Consider the following 18,027-nt stretch of genomic DNA (forward strand, 5'->3'; position numbering starts at 1 on the left):
ATATGACTGGGTTTGGCTGAGGAATGAAATTAATGGCAGTAGGCTGCTTTCAGGGCATGGCCTTAACTCGGGTGAACTCACAAGTCAGAGAAAAAGCCCACAGCACATCTGGCATTCAGCACATCTGTCATTCACACTGAACACCTCCTAACAAATGCAATCATTTGTGGTCTCTTCTGCCCAAAAGTCCTCCAGAGTTTTGCTCTCCAACTCCACATTCAGATGTGAAGATACCCATTTGTTGCCTGATAAACCTCGGGGAGCTCTTTTTCCTCTCACTACCCACATACGGATAACAGCAAGCCAAAGGTTAGGCTAAGCCAAGGTATCACCCAGTCCCATCACAGTGGTAACCTGGTGTGCTTTGAATAGAAACTCTTTTCACTCCACTTTGGTATCACCAGGCACTTTCCATCTTCCCAGAAGTTAGGGCTGTAAGTTAGCTGTCAGGTGACATTTACTCTCCCACTGACAGCCTGAGCAGAAGTTACACCTACACGTTCTCTCCTGGTTTGTCCAGTTTGGTCTCATTATAACCAATCACCTTTGCATTGACTTTCTTGTCCCAGATGGGCATTAACTTTCTGCATGACTAAAGAAAACAAACCCCAATTGATGGTCCCTGCAATAATCTGCTAAATACATGTCACTTCTCGATGGGAAACATGAATTCAGTCATGCAAGAGAACTGGAAAGCCCATCACGAGCCTCGGACTACTGCTACTATTGCCCCAGCCTCCAACGAGCCCAGTCTTACTGAATCAGAGATGACTTTCAGTTTAAATTTTAGAAATGGTACATAACAATAATAAGAATCTAGAAAGATTCTTTTTCTTCCGTAGATCTTTTAAATTAATTGCAATTTGATTTTGCTTTTAAGCCTATGGAAATTTTTCACGTTCACAACCTCCTGGGCTAAGGAATTGCACAGCAGAAGTGTCTGCTGAAAGAACATCCTTTTCCAAATTTGCTTTGAATGTGCTCATTGTGGTTTCATAAGGAATTGCCTAGTTCTTTTATGAATACAGAAATACTTATAACCTAGTCAGAATCTCCCTTTCCCTCGAGAGGAAAACCATAAAATCCTCTTTTATATTCCTCCTCAAGCATCTCTTTTTCAAGCTGAAGTGTCCTAGCCTATTTAATTACTTCTTGCATGGAAGCAGTTTCTTATCATGTCTCCCTTGCACCTTTTTTGTTTAGAACCACAGAATCACCAAGTTTGGAGAGGACCTCCAAGGCCATCCAATCCAATCATCCACCCACCACCAATATTTTCGCACTAAACGACATCCCTTAGTACAACATCTAAATGTTCCTTCAACACCTCCAGAGACAGTGACACAACAGGACAGCCCATTCCAGTGCCTGAGCACTCTTCTGGAGAAGAAATTGCCTTAATTGGTCTTGTAGTGAGGAGCCCAACACTGCACATGGTACTCAAGGTGCAACCTCACTAGAGACTTCTAAGTTTCACTGTGATCCCTCTTGCATCTCCCTGCAAAATTCAACCTCTTGCATCTTACATAAATATTATTAGAGCATCCTTTGGGCATCTCTCCTCCTCCACCTCCACCTCATTGTGTTTTTATTTTTATCAACACTAACAGTCTGTTCTGGAGTTAACCTGTCCCTTTGGAGTTTCCCTCCCAGCTTTCCATGGCTTTGCATTCAATTTGGATATTTTTTTGCCTGCTGCCCACTGCCACTCCAGAGATGTGGGCAGGATGTGACAGAGAAACCACAAAGCTGAAGGAAAACCACAGCCCTGACAGAACGTGAAAAACCCCAGCACTGTAGCATTTCCTTCTCACCACTGCTTTGCTCTCTGCAGCACACTCGTGCTCCTTCAACCTTAACTCAGTGAGGGATCTGCAATCCCAGTTAGGCAGAAGATTGATTTGGTCAACTGCAGAAGACAAAAAGGATCCTCAGACTAAGGGTTAAGTGAAAAATTTTATCTTGAATTATAATTCCATACGTGTGGAAAGATAGAGAGATCAATTTGATTTTTCCGAACTTGGTGTACAAGCTGGAGTCAGTGAGAACACTGTTACATGCTGTAAGAACTGATCTGCACTTCTGCAGTGGTTTTCAATAGGAACTGTGCAGGAACTCAACAGGAAATGTTAAAAGGTGTCTTTCCTCCTAAACGTTTGCAGAAATTTGACTCAAAGACACGCGAAGGAAACCTCACCTTAAGCCCCCAGACTGAGTCATTCTTAGCAGCATGAAAGAAATAACTACAGAGCATTTCTGAAGGATTATTTTTAAGCATGAAAATCCCAAGTTTTTCCATCAACAACATCCACTAAGAAACAAGAAAAAAAATATCAAATCTTTCAGCCCTTCTTTAACCAACAAACTAAACAAACACTTGACTCCATCTCTCCACATCATTCTTTTCTTTAATGATATTTGTAAGCTGAGCCCTTCTGTCTAATAGGAAAACGTGTGAACTGAAACAAAAGATGCCAAGACACAAAACAAGGATTTATAAAGCCTACAGTGTAACTTTACTCCTCTTCAGCTTGTAAGAGATAGTTCTTTAGTGCTTGGACATAGAGAATGCTTAAAAGATTATTCCAGCATTCCCTTATTCCTTGTCCAAATCTGTCTGTGCTCACAGAAATTAAACCTGGGAGCTGGAATAGATGAACTTTTAGGGTCCCTTCCAACTCAAACAACTCTGTGATAATTCTATGACTTGGTCACTCAAGTGATGACCAAATGACCAGCTCAGCTTAACTTCCTCACTGAAGAGAAGCAAGCACAATTAAGCATGAGTGGAAGCGGAATTTTAAATATCATATTCTGTTATTTTATAGATTTATTCTCTTCCTCCAAGACCAAAGAATGTGCTTTGCAATGGAGGAAATTTTCAGCCAAGCCTTGCTCTTGAAGTAAATACTGTTAAATATGGCACATACAGCTACATACTGCTAAATATGACACCCCACAGAAAAAGGAAGCTGAAAGGAGAACTTTCCTCAACAAATCCTAAGCCATAGACTCCCTGATCTACTATTTGAAAGATACTGCAGTCAGCACGCAAAGCTGGAGAGCAAAACCTTCATTATTTGGTTCCTTCCTATTGAATGGGCTGGACTTTATGCTGGAAGTCTGCTTCTTGCCCACAACACTGATGGTTGGAAGGCAAGAACAAAGTTTGTGAGTAATTTAAAAGGTTTTCCTAATAGAAGCCCTACTTACACCCAGTGTGGCACCTCAGACCTCAGCTTCTCCTTTTCTCCACGATTTCACTGTGCTATGTTAAATATTCTGGCTACCAAGAAGTAAAGACATCTAGGTTACAGAAAGTCCAGTGCAAGGTAAAATCCCCAGTATCTGCAACACGTGTTGGATCTTAGCCATATACAGTAACAGAAGCTCCACATAACTGATGCCATATGCAACATTTTCCCAATGTACTTGTTGCTCATGAGATGGATGGATACCATCATGAAAATGCTTTAGCACAATCAGAAAGAAAATAATAAAAAACATAAGGAAGGAGAGATTTCTTAACCAGAAACCTGATGGGATGTGAAGTAGACAATTACAAAGTGCTGTCAAAAAAAAGTATTAAAAGCTCTCCATAAATAGATTTCATATGAGCAATTACCCAGAGCTTTGAAAACATTTTGGATTTGCTTTCCATCCATTTTTGGTCTACGGCGATGGCATTTAGCTCTGTAACCTTTGCAAAACTAATGCTGTGTGCATTTCTATTTTATAGCGTACAAAAATAAAAATAACCAACAAGTCTGATGGCATTTCCAAATGTGACACATTCTCCAAAATAAAATGCCTTTGCCAGTACAAGACTTATGTCCAATAAATGGCTGTTAATCCCCAAAAGCTACAGGACAGCTGTTCCTGAGTCAAATAAACACTGTTGTTTGAAAACTTGGAGCCAGCACATGTCAGCAACAGGCAAAACAAAAGTCTCCACCCTTCAGCATATGAAGGGAGAAAACAGATGTGGTATCTGTTATCTGTATCTTATCTCATGGCTGCGTCTGCAGAAAGATGAGGTTGAGGCAAAAAACAGCTCTTACCTCTACAGGGTAGGGTGATTAGATTTGTAGGGAGAACCTCTTCAGTGGGAGAACACATTCGTTCCTGAATATTGTCCAGGAACAGTGAGGACCACTGTACTACCCGGATGCTCGGACCATCAATACTGCTGGTCATAGCAAGACTGAAATCAAGAAACCCTCTATATTGCCTGGACCAGAGTTAGAGAGTATAGTAACTCAGAAGACAAGGGAAGATAAGGAAAGAACAGAGAAAGATGTCTTGTAGGTCCTTCTGTCATTAAAGAGATCGTTAAGAACCAATTCGAGTGATTATTCAGTATTTAAAGGGAAGCTATAAGAAAGGAGACAGAATCTTTAGCAGAGTCTGTTGTGATAACACCTGAAGGAATGGCTTCAGACTAAAAGAGGAGAGATTTAGACTGGATAGAAGAGAAATGTTTTTTACAATAAGGGTAGTGAAGCACTGGCACAGGTTGTCCAGAGTGGACACTGTGTCCCTACAGACATTCAAGGTCTGAGCACCTGATGAAGCTGCACATGCCCCTGTTCACTGCAGGGGAATTGGACCAGATGGTCTTTAATGGTCCCTTCCAACTAATGATTCTATGACTGTTTTAGACTGAACTGGTATACCCTTCAGCATTCACTGAATGTATTAACTAGATCCTCAGGGCTTGATTTAGCTTCTTATAAAAAGGCTCTTAATGCCATTCCTGAGGCCCTAGGATGTATGAGAATGTCGGAGGGGCTATGTAGATATGACACAGCAATTATAAGAGCCCAACTGGCCTCTGAAACAGTAACTGGTGGCCATACTGGTTGTCCGAAAGCACCTAGAACAACTGTTTACATGGATGGATAGTAATAGGACAGAGGGGAATTATTTTAAACTTTGACAGGGGAGGTTTAGGTTGGATATGAGGAGGAAGTTATTCAGCCAGAGGGTGGTGAGGCACTGGAACAGGTTGCCCAAGGAGGCTGTGGATGCCCCATCCCTGCAGGCATTCAAGGCCAGGCTGGATGTGGCTCTGGGCAGCCTGGGCTGCTGGTTGGCGACCTGCACACAGCAGGGGGTTGGAGCTGGATGAGCACTGTGATCCTTTTCAACCCAGGCCATTCTATGATTCTATGAAGTCAGACCTTCGATCTCATGCTTTCGTGAATCAACCCCTGTCCAAGGGGCTGTTTTTCTCAGCTGCTTTCTTTGAGTGCTTTAAACCACCCCTAGAAAACTGCTGCCCTTCAAACCTGCCAGCTCAGTGGCTTGTCTCAATAATCCCTACACTACTGACTTTAAAACAGCAGCCAATAAACCAACTACCCTGATTCAAGTGAAGGTTTAAGGAGCACCCATAGGAGCATTTGGCAGGTCTCAGAGATGCAGCCTGAAAACATCATACATTCCCAGCCCTGGGTGAGCGTCCATCCATCCCATCTCCTCCAGTGATGGAGCACCTGGATACCTGCTGACAACTGGGCTGCCATACAAACCCAACCTACTTATCATCTGCCCCAGGAGGTCTTATGCAACTGGGAAGGTGAGAATTCACTTGAACTTTTGCTCGCAAGGAGCTATTAATTATTTTTTATCTTACTGCATTATAAACAGATGGTGATGAATAAACAGACCCCTCATTTAAACTTCATTAACGTTTTTCCAGCTTGACTTTTAATTTCCGTATGTTCACTGCTTCTTCTCTCGTCAAACACGCCTTGACGTCTTCAAGGGAGACTGTCAAAGAACCCCAAGCTCCAGATCTGGCTTTTCAAGCCAACCTCCACTGCAGAATGAGAAAGATATTATGTGGAGAATAAGCAACATGGGCTGTTCTCCATCTGGATTCACTTGTACGAGACAATGTTGGTGATGAGATTACAGGAGTCTGTTGCTCACAGCAAGTTGAGGCGTATACAACTCAGTAAGCAAAGAGCAGGGAGAGTGACTGAGATAATTTTCATTCATATTTTCCACTTTTTGACTTTTGGGTTTTAAATCCTGCTAGAATGACAGACAGATCTAGATTGCAAATACAAAATGCAGCACTGAAGTACTCAGGCTATCAGAAGCAGCTCAACTGTAGCAGCTCCTCAATGGCTACTGGCAATTCTCGGTGACACTTAGAAAATCACCTCAGCTATGTCCTCAGTACTGAGCAAACAGACAAAATGTTGATCTGTAAGATGCTGACAGCCGCCAGCTGTGAAGTGCTGAGCTTGTTTCACTTCCATTTAACTTCTGCAGGAAGTCGGAATCCAAATAGAGCAGAAGGCCTTCCTTTCTGGATGAAAAAAGTCCTGAAAAACCATTTAAAAAGTGAAGTTCAACAAGGGGAATGCAAAATCCTGTACCTGGGGAGCAGTAAAGCCATGCACTTTATGGACTTCGCACAGAAGGACCTGAGCTTGCAGGTGGGTGTCAAGCTGAAGGTGAGCCAGCAACGTGACCTTGCCATTTGGGAGGCTAAAGGTGTCCTGGGTTGCACTGGGCAAAGTAGCAGCAGGTCGAAGGATTTGATCCTTCCCCTCTGCTCAGTACCTGAAAGGCTGTGTCCAGTTCTGGATCTCCTCAGTACAACAGTGATGTGAATGTACTGGAAAGTGTCCAAAAAAGGGCCACGAAGATGATGACGAGCCTGGAGCAGCTGGGATTTGGGGGGGAAGAAACAGAGCCAGCATTTTCTCAGTGGTGCCCAATACCCAACAGACAACGAGTCCAAACTAAAACACAAGGAAATCCATTTAAACCTAAGTTGTTCTGGCTTTTTACTTATTTATTGTTATTTGCAGTTAACAAGCATAAACACTGGAGCAGGTTGTCTAGACAGGTTTCCTCCATCCATGGAGACATTCAAAACCCAACTGGACACAGCCCTAAGCACCCTGTGCTGATTGACTGCTTTAGGCTGAGGTTTGAACTAGGTGATCTCCAGAGGTCTTTGCCAGCCTCAGCAATTTCTGTTACCAAGCCAAGGAACATACAAACACAGAAAATCCCCTCCCATCAACCTAGATCATCAGAGTCTGCAGTCTTCTGTGGTTTAAACGTCAACTCTGTGTCCTCAAGCATTTTCTCTCATACCTAAACTTGCACGCTATTAATCTACAAATCTGAGCTAGACTTTCCATGCCTGAGATCTGCCTAATATTGCCACTACTCTCCATGAAGGCTATTAACTGTGGGACAACACAGTTTTCTGCATAGAAGCATGGTCTCCACAGCTGCTCACCCCATCCAAATATGACTCACACAGTACTTCATTCAACTGTCATCCCTAATTGACTCTGTCACTTCTGAAAGAATTTCTGATTGCACAGAGAATCAATTAGCAATAATGAGATAAGGAGATAATGAGCACAGTCAGCTCACCTAGACGTGATTGCTTTTGTTGACAAGGCCCAAAAAAACCAGAGTAAATAAAATGGGATTTATTTTATTTTATTTGGATGCTTCAGATTAAGCTGAACTATCTGTAAACCGCAGCCACTGCAAGGGGAGCTTTCGTAAAATAACAAAACAAAACAAAGGCAAACAATGAAAAAACAACTGTTGGTGCTCAGGGATAAAAAAACAAAACAAAACAAAACAAAAAACAAGTGGAAGTCAGCAAGAAGCCATGCAGTGATGAAACCTGCCCTGCAGCAAGCCTTAAGGGCTCTGACACACTTCACATGGAGGGAGATTTGCCACCATTTGTGGGCCTGGAAAGCAGAACTGCTTCTTGCTACCTTCTCCTCCTTGCCCTACTGCTGCAATCTGTATTATCATCTGAGCAGTTACCGCATTGCACACACATGTCTTGGCTGAAAAAGAATCTGGATTAAAGCTTAGTTTTCAGTGGGGCTGGGATTGCATTCTTTGCTTCTGAAACATGCTCATATGCATTTTCAAAGTAACAGAGGTCGAAGGAACTCTTATAAACTCCAACTAATAAATGCCTTGGAGAACACCAGGCTATAGAATTACCACCTTGATTTATATTGTAGGCTGGGAGATGCTACCAGAGGAGCAGCCCCATAAGCTGGAAAGCAAAGAGAAATGGAAAGACAACAGCCCAAGCATGTACTGCATATCATCTTCTGCAGCAGCTACTGACTGTGTGGCAACCCCTGTTTGCAGAGTAACTCCCAAAACTTCTCACCATGCTCATCCAGTGGGGAAGCTTTGTTGAAGGCACTCAAATCCTGGGTCCGACTTGGCCTTGATGGCTGGTCTAGATGATCTTATAGGTCTTTTCCAACCTTAATGATTCAGTGAACAGATCCTGCAGCTGCCCAGGCAGAACTCCCCCAGGAACTGGCTGATGAACTCCTAGGCTCTATGTCCCACCAATATCGAATGCCAGAGCACTGTCAGGAATTGAGCTCTTGCCTCTGCTTGCTTCACTTTGCACTGCTTGGCACTAGTGTACAGGGGAATGTGGTTTTGTGTATGCTGGATATAATTTGAGTTCCTTGGGGAACCTCTGTTGGCAGCTTCTAGGAAAATATCACCCACAAAATCTGCACCCACAGCCAATTCAGAGTGATGCGTGATACTACATACAGATTCACTGGAAGAAGATAGAAAACCTGACTTATCTAACCTAAACTCCATGGGATTTCTCTTTGGAAGTGTTATTTCTCTGCAGATACATAATATTTTCCTGTGAATTTAAACTGTAGGTGCTGCCAAAATACTGCCTTTCATATTCTATCTATGCACAATTCTGTTAGAAGTCTAAATCATAAAAAAGTGCAACTGGACACATTTCAATGTACTTGTCCTTAACTTACCCCTTCTAAATACAAAAATAGCATTACTTTTAGTTTAAAGGAGGAAAACTGAAGCCAAGAATACTCAGGAACCACCATCACTTCAACAATAGTGCTGTTAGGGCATCCTAATGGTTGGAAAAGACCACTAAGATTATCTCGCCCAACTGTCAGCCCATCCCCACCATGCCTACTAAACCATGATGTTGCAATACTCTATGGATGTCAAATGAGGCAAAGTTTGCAGGGAGAACAACTATGACACCAGCATGGAGAGAGAATCAGAACACATTTAGAGTGGGAAATTAAAGAATCTGGAGTAAAAAGAAAACCAACCCCCTTTTGCAGGGCGGTTGTAACTAGGTGATCTTTGAGGTCTCTTCCAATCGAAGCCATGCTGTGATTCATTCTAAATGATTCACACACGTGTGACATCTACGTGCAGCTATGATTTGTGCCATTCTCAGTATCTGAACTACTGCAACCCTGCCATGCTTGCCACGAGATCAGCATGTGGCCTGCAAAGAAAAGCCAGCCAATTCCCACGTGACAAAACTACAAAATGCCACCCAGTTCAACAGCCAGGCACATCTGCGATGCAGCTCAGCAATACCTTCTCTGGGCTTTGTGATAAAGGAAGGAATAACCAATGCCCAATTTCCATCATGTCAAACCCAGCAAAGGTCCCCTATATCACACTGTAGGATAAGTACAGGCAACATTACTGGTTTTTAGGTCACTTAGGAACACGCTCTGCACCAAGACTGAGATGAGCACTATGTGCATCACCTCCTGCACTGGGCAGGCAAGACACCTGCCATTTGCACAGTAATAAGATCTACAGAAGACTTTTTCTTAGCAGTGCTATAAATTATACTGTAAACACTCTTTGGGGAATAAAAAAGGCTGGAAAGATCATATAACAAATGCCCTAGTGAAGGTTTTATTCCAATTCTGTATGTGAACACACAGATGCATGTCTTCTAATGATGGGAGTGAGACTTCACTTCACTTACCCTAATCCCCTCCAAACCAGTGGACAACAGGATGGGACCCACCTGGGAGCTGGGGTTATTTCCAGCACAGGTGAGCTAAGCCTCCACAATACAGCAATCTGATTCACTGCATCCTAAAAGAGATGCCTACATTCTGCTAGAATACCTCAGAGCAACATAAAATCAGAGATCCCTCACCAAAAGTTATTCCCAATCAGTAGCTATTTGCCCACGTGAAGCCAACAGATCTCAGTCTATCTGGTCTTCATTTCAACGATAAAGAATCCACCTCTGTACTGCATCACAATTGCCACTTTACAAGAGATACAAGATCATGCTGTCTGATCATTGAGGTGAAAGGATAACAGGGCAGAGGGCTGCCAGGGCAGTCCAGCTCATGAAACTCAATTCCATACTGCAAAGCACAACTGCATCTTACACACCCTTTCATAAACTGGGCACACTCCACTGTGGAGCCAATAAAGCATTCCTTCCTGCAGCTCTGTGCCCTCTGATGGTTAGCAACTTCCTTAAAGCCCAAACGTCAATCTCACAGCCATTTTATTCTTTGCACGTGCTGCCAGCTTAAACCAATCTCCACTGCTGTTGCATCCCAGTTGCACCTTCTGCACTCAAAAAGACAACACCATCTTATCAGACACCGTTTCCTCAAAAATGGGCCTAAGAGAGAAAAGAGAGACTCCAGTCTCACCAGCGGTGGCTGTCTGTGGTCCAGGACTGATTCTAGGAACAGCAATTGGCCCCCACCACGTGCACTGAAAACACAGACATTTAATTTGAAAAGAAAGCATTGATTTAACTCACGCACATATACCCACTGTAATTAATGGCTGTTCAAACACAAAACAGTGTTAAGACAGATGTTATTGTTTATCAGTGGAAATCTACCTGCTTACCCTGAGCTAGTGATTAATCTCAGTATTACCATCAGGTGTTCTTTACAAATGACTAATCTATTTGACACAACAAATTACAGCTGTGATTAAGCCCCTCCAATCGATACAACTGATAATGGCTTCTAAACAAAGCTTTATTTCTAGACTGTATTGGAACTGCGCGTTTCCTTAATCCCACTCATTCAATTAGAAAGGATAATAAATTGGCTGTTAAATCTCAAGTGATTTTCTTCTTGCTAACAGGATGTTGAATGCACAGAAGGCAATACACCTACCTGGCCATAAATCACGGTACTACATTACAACTGGCAGAGAGCTCCAATTGCTTTCCATTCTCCTCCTTTGTGAGACTGAGCCACGTTAAAGTTAATGCTTTTCTAGGGAATTCAGCTAGGAGGTTTTATGCAACATTTATTTTTAAATTGTTCAGTCTTAACGTTGCTGGAAATAAACTTCACCTCCGTGCGATCTCCTGTCATCACTTCCATGTCATCTCTGCCAACCAAACTGCCCCCTCCTCCACATCTCCAAAGATCAGAGCTGAATTTTGCAGCTGTGCTCAGCTATAATTACTGACTTGCACAGAAAAAACAGCTTTTTCAGTCTACTTGAGCTCACACATCATGGATTGGACACTCCAACAGGAAAACACATGCTGTTTAGACATTTAGAAGCTGTTGGTCCACATCACTTCCAAAATAGACACCTCCAAAAGTTGATGCACTTATCTATTGGTCACCCACCTCAGTGCCAGAGCAATCACACATCAGAAGTTGAGGTTTCTTTCCACTGATTGCAAGGGCAGAGGTGAGTTCTTTGCTGGAATTCATATACTGAACTCTTAAATACCTACTGATGTGGAACACTATGTGTGTTGTAGATTACACTATGTGTAATGTAGAACATCCATCTCCGTGGAGGAGAACATCTTACAGTGCTCATATCTTGTGTAACGACTACGGTAGCAATGGGCAGAAATGCAGAATTCCTACGACCCAATATTTCAGCATTCCCTGATGAAAAACAAACTCCAGAAGGTGTTTATACACTTGCTTATGCTTTAGGCATGGATGGCACACAGTAAGGCTGAGCGTGCTCTGACATCAGAATCAGCAAAAATACGCTTGTTTAATTCAGTGGAGAGGAAAAAAAAGCCAAAACAACACCACATAACACGTTTTGGACTAAACTTCTCAATGGGGAAGAACATTTTGAAAAAGGAGAAAAAAAAGATTAACACTTGAATATTTATTCTTTCATTTTGAATGTCCTGCATTTAATTGAATTTCTCCAAGTGTGCATGAAAATGAAATGAAGCATTTAGTTGGCTTTCAGAGAATGTATTTAAGTACCCTGATTTCTCCTTTCTTTACTGTATTCCAGGGGAACATTTCTTCAAACAGCTCTATTTAAATGCACTGGGATGCTTAAAATCAAAGGAAAACACATTTTAATAGATAAAAGCAGGGGCCAAAAGCCTTCCTTGCATTCAGTAAAGCTCCCTGAGGGACCAGCTTGGCCCAAGGATGCTGTTCTATCATTAATAAGCACCATGCAGGACAGCCCTTTGGTCTGTAGCCTATTTTGAGCAGTGCCAAGTGAAAGAGGATGAGAAGACATCTTTCACTTTTTCCTCTTTCAGGATGCAAATGTAAAGCAGGATATGCATCTTCCTACCTTTACCCCAACCGATGTGATCTCCTCTTTTTGGAACCCACCAGTCTCCCACTGCTCCCTACACCTCCTTTACACACAAACTCTGACTCTGCCTTGAGAGAGGCACTTGGAGGGGACAAGTCCACCCCAACATCCAATTCCTGGAGCTTTGACTTAACTGCTGTGAGATATGACAGGACAAGACCAGAATAAAACCTTTATTTTTCTGCCACTCAGATCTCTACAATTAAGGGTTGAGCATGAGTGGCTGTGCCAAAATACCCCAAGCTCCCTACAGGCTGCCTACCAAGGAACTTCAACAGCAAAAATGTATGAAATATCCCCCATCCTCACAGTCATGTCCTGCAGCATCTCTCCTGTTCTGAAACACCACTTGCCCAATTCATGTTGTGTTATGCCTTCTCCTCAAAGGAGGCACAGATCCTTGGCTGCTGGGATGGGGAAACCTTGGGAGAATGGAGAGCAAAGCTGGCACTGTCAACTTGATTCTCTTCTTCTGATCATCGAAGAAGGGAGGTGAGTAAAGGTATCAGAGTTGGTTAAGACACTTCCAGTTCAGAAAGAGGCGTGACTGACTCTGATTAAACAGCCTGAGATGGCTGAGGTTCACCCCCCTGTGGGTGGTCATCATCAAGCTATTCAAATACTTGGATGGAACTGGTGGAACTGTGCTTTAGAGGGATCAGCATCTCTCCCTCCTAACATAAGAGCTCAACATCAGCCAAAGCAAACCCAGGCAGCACTCTGCTGCAGCAAGAGGGACAAGAAATGGCACAGACAAGGCAGATGTGAATCGAGGGATGGGAGCCTGAGGGTCAGAGATGGAAGAAGTTGCTCCCATACCTGAGGTCTGATTATCCTCAGTGATCTCTGCCAGGCACTGGCTGCGTTCCTCTTCAATCTCCAGCATGATGCTGCACTCTGGGCGCGTGCTGGATGCCTGCAAGAAGGGCAAGAGGAAAGGAGAGAGTGAGCAAAACCCATGTGTACTCAGGATGCATTCCTGGGGATGCACAGCTAGCCAAGCTCTGCTGGGTCAATGCAATGCACCATGGGGATATGCATCCAGGCTCATTTTACATTTGATTGAGAGAGGGGAAAATAATCCAGTACCTACTGAAAAAAAAAAAGACCCAACAAAAAACACCATTGTTCTCTGTGCCTATCATAAAAAGATAAAAACAAACTTTTTTTTGCTGATGATCAAGAGCAATTCTGCTTCTTTATCCTCTGGGAACCCTGCCTGACTAGACTAACACTGACAGCTATCTAGGGCAGGAAGATGGCAGCTTTAAAATTCATGCCAGGAGCAGTGGGATCTGTGCTTACATCGTTTATTCCCTCCCTTCCCACATGGACTGCCTCCTGGCTCATGCTAATTCAGAGCAAAACAAAACCCAAACCAAATAAGAACAAAATCTCAGATGCAGATTAGGAGATCAAGGAGCTAAAAAGCAGGAAATTCCCAGTAAGAAGGCTTTTTCTCTCCCCTAAGTGTTTTCTCCCCACTTAGACCTAATTATATTTGGCTTTTTTTAAATACATCAGTGTCTAAAACGCGCAGATAATTAATCATGGACTCTTACATCATGCATTCTCAGTCACAAAGTATGGACCATAACAATTGGCATCCAAAAAAGGAACCACGAGCCAGATGGGGTCATGTTAATGTCAGCCAGCACAGTCATGTTAATGTCACCAACCTGCTCCCACATGGAGGGAACACCCCACCAGGCACAGGCTGCACACAGGGGTGGTGGAGTCACAGCCCCTGGGGGTTTTTATGAAGAGGGTAGATGTGGCACTGAGGACGTGGTCAGTGGGCATGGTAGGGATGGGCTGGGGTTGGACTTGGGGATCTCAAAAGGCTTTTCCAACCTTAATGATTGCATGACTTTGTTGCTCGTATCTTCATAAGTTTCCCATTATGGCAGGCGCTGCACAAAATCAAACAGAGAACCCAACCTCCTTCAAAGAGATGGCAAACCACGTTGAGTTGGGAGATAACCTGTTCAGAAACTCAACTGCAAAGAGACAGTGAGAAGGAAATGATGTGGAGAGAGCAGCAGTGTTGGCTTGAGTCTGCTCAGACAATGTGAAATGCAATGCAGGAGTAACCCTGAGTGAGGTGAGCTTCAGGGACAGATGTGAGGCAGACTTACAGCTTTTCTCCATTAAAATTCATTGAGATTCTGCCTTCACAGTTGGTGAATTTGGGGGGGGGGGGGGGGGTGGAAGTATTTTGGTCTGAAGAAAGCAGAGAAAGAAAGAAAAAAAAAGAACTCTTCATGTCTCTTTTCAAAATGAGAGCTACTTTGCTACTCATTCATCAGCCGATGCAGTAAAACAGAAGACCCAGAAACCCTCCAAAGGAACAAAGCTTTGATGCAATTTACACTTAGAATAAAAATTAATATGCTAAATTATGTTATAATTTTAATCCAGTCTCTTACTAAATCAACCTAATCTTTTCCTTCTTCTAGTCCATGCCTTGCTCAGACTATAATTTCCCTTAGGCTGAGAATGGGCTTCGATTAGCAGTATACAGACAATTATTACTGCAATGTGACTTTCCAGCCAAATTAAAAGAAAAACCAAAACAACAGCACATTGAAGGAGACTGAATTGCTGCTGTCCTGGTACTCAAATGTTTCTATTTTTTATTATTAATTTTTTTTTTCCAAAAGGGAAATTCATTTTAACTGATATATATATATGTGTGTGTATGCGTGTAAAAGAACGTGGAGCTTACTTTAAAAATAAAGATTGAAATGCTCTGCTTTCAAAACATTCCTTTTATTAAAGGAAAGTCAAAACTCTCTGGACTGAGCCTATTACCTGATCCTTCTCACATTTATAAACAATTTGAGTGTTCACTTTATAAATTAATTCATACAACTCTAACTTTGATCAGGGTTGGCAAAGCGCTAGAACCCATCGTTAGGATTCTTTTAGGCTGCAAATGTTCTGCTGAGCCCACTAGCAAGTACTTCACCATATCTCCTACTCACAAACAAATGCAAGCCTAAATTGGTTGATTGCATATATTGCCTAGGTCGCTCCAAAAGTAATGCCTCCTTTTTATTTTCATGGAAATGACAACCAACACGAAGAGCGCAATAGCACTATGGGCTAGAGCAAATTCCCAGCTGCAAAACTCTTTTTCAATCTAGTCACACCGTTTGCTGTGCCTTTTTGCCAGCAATGATCAAAAGCCTTCATTCTGGGCTTGCCCAAATCTGCATCAGCAGAGGTGACCCACTGACGCTGCTGTTGAAATGCACCACCCACTCCTCACTGTGCTCATCAGTGAACGTCAGCAGGTGCCACTTTTAGTTCATGGAGGAATTCAGTGACATTCCTTTGCTCTATACACACTTCCATGTCAGACACCATTCTGTCAGATTGCTCCTCTGCTGCCATCACTCACACGGAAAGAAAAAGTCATGGAATATTGGTGGGAAGGTTCGATCCCTACTGCCATCCTACCAACATCAGCCTCTGACATCATGGGGCAACATCATAAGACAGGAGGCTACATAAATACACTAAGTTCTCTAAAAACAGCATGAGATAACTCTTTTTTTAAAGACTATTTTATCATTACTCTCAGTGGGACTTATCTTCCCTCGGTTTAGTTGGGTAAACGCTGTGCATTCAGTATCAATTGATTTTTGCCACTCCTTCTAGTCCACAGAGAGCTTGTGAGCATCAGTCTTGAAGGTTTTTTCATGCCCCTTGGCTGATTGAACTTCAGACTGAAACATCCAATATTTAGGTGGGGAAGGTCACCGATGTGTGAATTTAGAGTCTAAAAGATCTTAAACTGAATCATCAAGGTCAAACAGACTCACACTTGAAGCCTTCTGGTTTATGGCTTAATCCCCACACTCACTAAATAAGGAAATAAACAATCCAAACAAACAGAATTATAAAGGTGGGAAAAGACCTCTAAACTTCTAGAGTCCAACCCCAAGTCACCCCACCATGTCCTCTAACCATGTACCTCAGTGCTGTAAGTCTTGTCTGCCAAAACAAGACTCCTCTGACCCCCTTCTTGGGATCAGAGGCTGAATAACAATCCTTCCTCGGTGGGTTCCTCCCAGAAGAAAACGAAAGACACTTTACAGATAGCTTGGTATGAACTCACTTCACTGCTTCCCCACTTTGGCTTTTTTATCTTCCCTCTGGAAAAGGCAAGGATCATAGAATCATAAAATCATGGAATGGCCTGGGTTGTAAAGGAGCACAACACTCATCCAGTTCCAACGCCCCGCTGTGTGCAGGTCGCCAACCAGCAGCCCAGGCTGCCCAGAGCCACATCCAGCCTGGCCCTGAATGCCTGCAGGGATGGGGCATCCACAAGGACTGTGGAGTTTGACATCTTTCACATCAGTGGCAACTGGCCACACAGACACAGGGCTAAGGACTACAGTGATCCACATTTCCCACCCAAAAAGTGCAGGTAAACGGAAAGCCTGACCACAACACTTGGTAGGTCACGCAAACACTAGCTAGCAAACAATAACCCCTTTTTCCTGGGCATATCCATCATGGATGTGCAGTTAGCTCAAACTCATTAAACACCCATTCACTAAAAGCCCTTCTGGAACGCATGGGTTACCACGTAAAAGTTGTGGTGGATTTGTCAGGGGCCATTTTTCCAGCACACACTGAGCAGAGTGACGAACAAGTTTTTTACTGGGCATGATTTCCTGCAGCTCTGAATTCTGCAGCAACTCTCCTGTGGAGTTATCCCCCAAAGTCTTTATTAATGAGAGTTTTTCTCTCAGGGTCCCAGCAATTGTTAAAGGATTACTGCTAGTGCTAAGAAAGCCATTGTGTACGCTCTTTAATTAAATACAAGTTGAAGGTTTGTCATAGACTGGAGGAGATACAGAAATGTTTGGTTTCCTCTATGCTGTCATTGGCAGAAACGGATTAACGAGGGGGATATTTCTCAAAGGCAGGCAGGATTCACAGCAAACAAAACCCCACAACAGGAATACGGGCTCACAAGAAGTGAAAAAAACATCAGCACCTCCCTTTCTACTGAACCCAGAGTGTTCCTCTGCCTCTCTGGAGGACCCAGCAGAGATGGAGAATAGAACGACCACAGTGACAACACCATTTCAAGTCCAACAAAGGAGGAGTAGAACTGAGAAATCTACAGAAAATGAAACTATGTCCCTTGTCCATTTCTGTGCAGCTCCCAGAGGGTATAAAACAGTGACAGACGGGCGCATTTCTCTTTGTTGTCCAAACAAAGCCATGGGGAGGCAGTAACTATATTAGACAAGAGCATCAGCTGCTGTGGTTTCTATAACACAAAATCACTGCTGTAGGCAGTGCTGGGGATTCTCAACCTTTTTTTTTTTTTTTTAGGTAGGCAGCAAAGGAAACAAAAGATTTTGGCAGGTAGGTCTTATTCCTTAGTAGTCTTAGTAGCATAGCCCTGGAGGGGCTGCTCTAGCTAAGCCCAAGGAAGAGCTCACCATTAGCATCATCAGATGCTTTCATTTATTCTTATTATTTATGAGAACATAGGACTGAAGACTTCTGTTATGCGATAGCCTCTGCTTTGGTTTCTTCCTTAACTTCATTCAGCTCTGCTTTAAAACTAGATTCTCAGTTTCTTCCTTT

General features: G+C 43.0%; 1 protein-coding gene across 1 annotated transcript in view; it reads right to left on the bottom strand.

Annotated features, from left to right (window-relative positions):
- The window catches only part of VIPR1 (vasoactive intestinal peptide receptor 1), a gene marked incomplete at both ends in the record, with an annotated part of 99,433 nt that overhangs the window by 48,077 nt on the left and 33,329 nt on the right, over positions 1 to 18,027 (bottom strand). The window contains one exon of the mRNA XM_079538661.1: positions 13,228 to 13,324. Coding sequence (XP_079394787.1) covers positions 13,228 to 13,324 — 97 coding nt within the window. The remainder of the gene's footprint in view (positions 1 to 13,227; positions 13,325 to 18,027) is intronic.

This window comes from Tetrao urogallus (assembly GCF_951394365.1).
Source record: "Tetrao urogallus genome assembly, chromosome: 7".
NCBI lineage: Eukaryota > Metazoa > Chordata > Aves > Galliformes > Phasianidae > Tetrao > Tetrao urogallus.